At 46.6% G+C, this 5,159-nt stretch overlaps 2 protein-coding genes across 2 annotated transcripts in view; one reads left to right on the top strand and one right to left on the bottom strand.

Moving 5' to 3' along the window:
• Positions 1 to 5,159, bottom strand: part of LOC106816717 (glycogen debranching enzyme-like) — a 56,193-nt gene that overhangs the window by 3,125 nt on the left and 47,909 nt on the right. The window lies entirely within an intron of this gene.
• Positions 1,185 to 5,159, top strand: part of LOC106816833 (shematrin-like protein 2) — a 6,969-nt gene continuing 2,994 nt past the window's right edge. Inside the window, exon 1 of the mRNA XM_014821471.1 lies at positions 1,185 to 1,231. Coding sequence (XP_014676957.1) covers positions 1,219 to 1,231 — 13 coding nt within the window. The 5' untranslated portion in view covers positions 1,185 to 1,218. The remainder of the gene's footprint in view (positions 1,232 to 5,159) is intronic.

A 5,159-nucleotide genomic window follows, 5' to 3' on the forward strand; every position in this document is an offset into this window, starting at 1 on the left:
CGTGCGTGCGTGCGTGCGTGCGTGCGTGCGTGCGTGCGTGCGTGCGAGCGTGCGGGTGCGTGTATAGAATGGCCCGCAACGACTCTGCAACGATGCTAAGTTATAACATCTACCAATCTACCGTTACCTCGGTCAATCTACGCCAGACTGTTTTCACGTCAAAGATGATAAAATAGCCGAAAAAATTCCAACGAGAGGAATGTCGTTTAAAAAATGCTCGAAGCTCCAATAGCATCTGGGTGATATATTGCAAAGTGTGACGAATCACGTTATAATCCTGCACTTAGCGTAAAATCTGTCATTGACAAAAAACGAGCCCATTCTTCATGCGTACACCGCAGCCGCCACCACAGCCAAACGGTAAGCAGGCCATGAATTAATCAACAGCGTAACCCGAGACAAGGAAAACACTAAAGCGCTGGGTGTGTACGCGCGCGTGTTTCACCTACACACGCACGCGCGCCTACACGCGCGGCCTAACAGACCGCGCCTCTAGCTGATCGAAACATCGTTGACATTATTACGACAACGCAAATAATTTACAGCTTGTGTTACGCAACTTCGTGTGTTTACACAAGAACACGCACGCACGTACACACGCACGCACGCACGCACGCACGCACGCACGCACGCACGCACGCATGCACGCATACACACAGACGGACAGACGGGCGGGCGGACGGGCGGACATATATAGGCCTAGATAGATGGATAGACAGATAGATAAACAGCACATCCCTGCTTTCATAAACGCATTCGTTGCCACCCGATGACACCTTCTGCTCAGTCGTTGAGCGAAGACGTCCGACGTCCGATACAACAGGCGACCGGGCGCGCGCGCGCTACTCCTGCCTCACCACAAAACGTAGCTCTAGTACTATAGCCCGCTTTCATTAACCTGCGGCAGTTAATGAAAGCGGGCTATAGTACTAGAGCTACACAAGTCGCAACCAAGATAGTTGTTGTGTCAGTGGCGGGTGATGCGATCACGTGCTACGATGCCTCGTCACCGACAGACACAGTTGTACGCGTGTTCTTACGGCTGACAGGGACACGCGACGCGTGTCGCCTCGGGGCTCATGGCGACAACAGCGACGCCGACGCGGCAGACGCAGGACGGGGTCGGCATATATAAGAGCCGCCGACGCGCGCTGTTCCACATCAACTGAGATTACTGTTACTAGCTCATCGTCGCTGCAAACGGAGCTACGCAACATCATGACAACATCGGGTGAGTGAATACCGGAGGTGAAAGTTAAAAGCACAAGTAAAAATAGGGTTATCGCAAGTGAAAACTAAGTGTAGACGCCGATTAGAGACGGGCGTGTGTTAATTTCTATATTGCGCGGACATTTAAAAAAAGGGTTATTATAATTGTTATTATAGTTATAGTCGTGTTATTATAATTTGAAAGAAAAACGTATATCAGCCGCGTCTAGACGCAGCTTATAAAACCCCACGTTTTGAGAACCCAGATCTTCGATAACAGCTGTTTTTGCATCGCGTTGCATGACGCCCACAACCCGCCTCAATTTTCATCGCCTATTATTCTTGCACGAATGCCTTGTGCGAAATTGAGGCAAAACAACTTCCTTTACGCTAATGCTTTGCATAGACCAATCACACGATCGCCCAGGAGAACGATAAAACCGAAACAAAATCAATCCAATTAATTAATTTAATTATACAATATACTTATTAAGATTTCATTTTCAATTATTTTCATTTTTCAATAATTATATTATATTATATTATATCATGTTATATCATATCATATCATAACATAACATATCCTATCACATCACATCACATCACATCACATCACATCACGTCACGTCACGTCACGTCACGTTAGCGTGCACGTCAGCATCGACATCACATACTATCAGTCAGCATCACATCACGTCACAGGTCACATCACATCCCGCGTCACGTCATAACACTATCCTATCACATCACATCAACCGTCACGTCACGTTACGTCACATCACATCACGTGCACCATCACATCAACGTTCACATCGAGACGTCCATAGACATATCGACATTAATGAATCGAAACTAATATCAAACAAAGATGTGCGTTGTCAGCGACTATGAGGGTTCTCCTTCTAAACTTGTATCAGCGGACTTGCCCGCGTGCATTTCCGTAACCGCCCCGAGTTTGCTTCGTCACATCCACGCCCCGTACTGAGGCCTAAACCCGCTCGCCGCTCTCCGGATCCGGGATCTAAAAGCAGGCGACCGGCCAGTAGCGGGCGTGACGGCGCAGGCGTGCCGGCGCGGACTACGAGAAGGATGTGTGGGCGAGGCAGCAGATACCGCCGCCAAGGGGAGAGGTTTTACGAGTACGATACAGTGTGAGAATTGGCACGCGCTCTTGCCTGGACTGATACGATACGATAGCACTTGTAGCGGACGTCCGTTTTGTAAAAATAGTTAAATAAATATGAAATGAATATTAAAATGAGTGGTCGCGCGCCGTTTGTGGGTAAGGATAAAGTACCTACTACGGATAAACCAGATATTCACGGCTCAAAACGTCGTAACCATGGTAAAGCACGTAGATACTTTGCAATTGCAACGCAATTGCTGCTGAATGTTTACTGGATATCTTAAACAAATTGGGCAGTGCTGGAAAGGCGCGACTAACTGATGACACGAGTTGGTAAATCTTCATGACGCGTGGTAAGGTGTTCGCCGCATGACATTTCGCGGTTTTAGGGACGGACAGCACCTTTAAGACTGGCGCTTCAAGGTGTTTGCTATAATCAAGACGGAATAGTAGTTGGCAAGGAAGGTCGATGGCACCACGTAAGCACGCGGTGTTTATTCTGGTCTTGCTAGCGAGCGGATTCTCGTGTACGCGAGCGCGAAAACCGCTGTAGGCGCGTTCAAATACCAGCAGCCGCAATTGGCTACAAACAGATTCCGTAGCAATAGAGTCATGCAAACAGCGAGGAGTGGACGGATCCCGGACTTGAGCTCGATGCGCGGACTGTAGGGTAGGGCGGCTGCTGCCACTACTGATACGGTGCTGCACCAATCGGTAACACGCTGCAGGTGGTTACAATGACGTCGTTTTATATGGAAGCTTTGGGCAGGTCACCTCTTGGCTCCCGCTCCACGATGTACTGTGTTTCTAAACCGAACAACGCTACAATGCCGTAAATGTTGGCGGACATTGGGCTTGGCCATCAGACTGTGTGTAAACAAAACGAAAAGAACCTGCAGACACGCGTTAGCTTATACGTTTTTGTTGGACCGTCGGTTGTTTGGCGGCTCCGTTGTTGTGGCGTGGCCGTGAAGTTTTCATGTTGGAATATTAAGTCGATGGTGCAGTGTTCTGTGCATTCGATGAAATGAAATAGAAATGTTTAGGGGAGTTTTTCGCCAAAATAAAATCTCTCCCGGCTTTGGGGGAATTTTTTCACCTGGATACATATTCTGGGCTGGAATGTATTACTCCATTAAATGGGTAAGCGTATTGACACAAAGATTGAGATTGGCTGCGCTGCAGTGTTGCGTGTATAATCGACTTGATTTTCTTGAGATATTATTTTTCTTGTCACACAACAGCTAGCAAGTACCGGTCAGGATGAACTTTAAATGGCAAAAGAAATCCATTAGGTGTATACACACGTCTGATTGTTTGAAAGCAGGAGATGACCAGTAAATATGATAGAGCTTGTTAATTGTATAATTGTGTTTTGAATATATTTATTTTGTAGTATTTATAATTTTAATTATGTAGATTATAGATGTGTGTTATGATTAATTAAATGATGGAATACTAATGGTGGTAAAATAGGCTATGTATGTAAATTGAAAATATATATTATGTTTGTAGTATGTGAGGAATCTAGAAAGGGTAACATGTTGGGATGTATTATAAGTTTTACATTAATTGTTACCTGGGTTTGATATCGATAATATGTGATATGGTTAAAAGTCTAGTTATTAAGAGGCCTACAGATGGTCCACAGCCAAATGAATAAATGCCATATACATTATCGTATAAATATTCATCTATGTTATAGATTATGCTTTTGTCATGTTTAGCCATCGGGTATTTGACAAGCACGGAATGTCAATAAACAAATTTTTGGTAACACTATTTTCTGAAAGGTCATTACAATGGTGTTCAAACATTTGCCAGGCATGCAAGTGTTGATGTGGCACGCAAAATGATGTTAGAGCTTGCAACCATTAAAACATTAGAATTGATAATAGACATGTAATATACATATCCGACGTGTATATCAGGCTATTTATCATTGGCATCAGTGTGAGAATTCATAATCCGAGTTGTCATAACGTTATTACTGATAGTTAGATGTTGGTATTTGCATGGCAAATTAGAGGCATTGCGTAGGGGGGATTTAAAGGGACTGATGTGCCAATGGATACAGTATCGGAGCCGAGCATTGCGGTTTAACCACGAGTGACGCACGCAGGTGAACCGGAACAGACCAACAGACAGTCACATGGTAGAGCTACATCGACCTAGGTGTGCAAAGGATAGACACTTCCGCACTGTGGGGGCAAACGTAATCCCCCCTGTGTACATTGAGTGCACGAACAAATAAAGGTTGAAATGCCCCAGGCGCGGCATGTGCGAATAACGGCCAAATCGCTATGCGCGGGTGTGCAAGTAACGGGTCAAGGTCCCACGGTGAGCGGGGTGTGCAATAAGCGGTCAAAGGTCCACGGCCCAGTCATAGACGGTCGAGATCCCCCAGCGATCCGCAATAAGGTCAATGGGCGACCCATGTAATACTGCCATCCGGCGACTGCGCCATGTGGCAATATGGTCAAATCCCCACGCGCATGGGTGCCAATTAGAGCGGTCAAGATCCCCCGGCCGATGTGGCAGATAGATGGTCAAAATCCCCCACGCGCATGTGGCAATAATGGTCAAATCCCACAGGCGCATGTGGCAATAGGATGGTGCAAATCCCCACGCACATGCGGCCAATAATGTGCAAATGCCCCGGCACGCGCATGTGGAATAATGCGGTCAAATCCCCACGTGCATGTGCAATAACGATCCAATCCCACGTGCATGTGGGAATAACGATCCATCCCCACGCGCATGGTGCAATATACGGCCAATCCGCCACTCGGCATGTGGAATACTGGGAGACGCCTCCACCGGG

The sequence above is a fragment of the Priapulus caudatus genome, unplaced genomic scaffold, assembly GCF_000485595.1.
Source record: "Priapulus caudatus unplaced genomic scaffold, Priapulus_caudatus-5.0.1 Scaffold33, whole genome shotgun sequence".
NCBI lineage: Eukaryota > Metazoa > Priapulida > Priapulimorpha > Priapulimorphida > Priapulidae > Priapulus > Priapulus caudatus.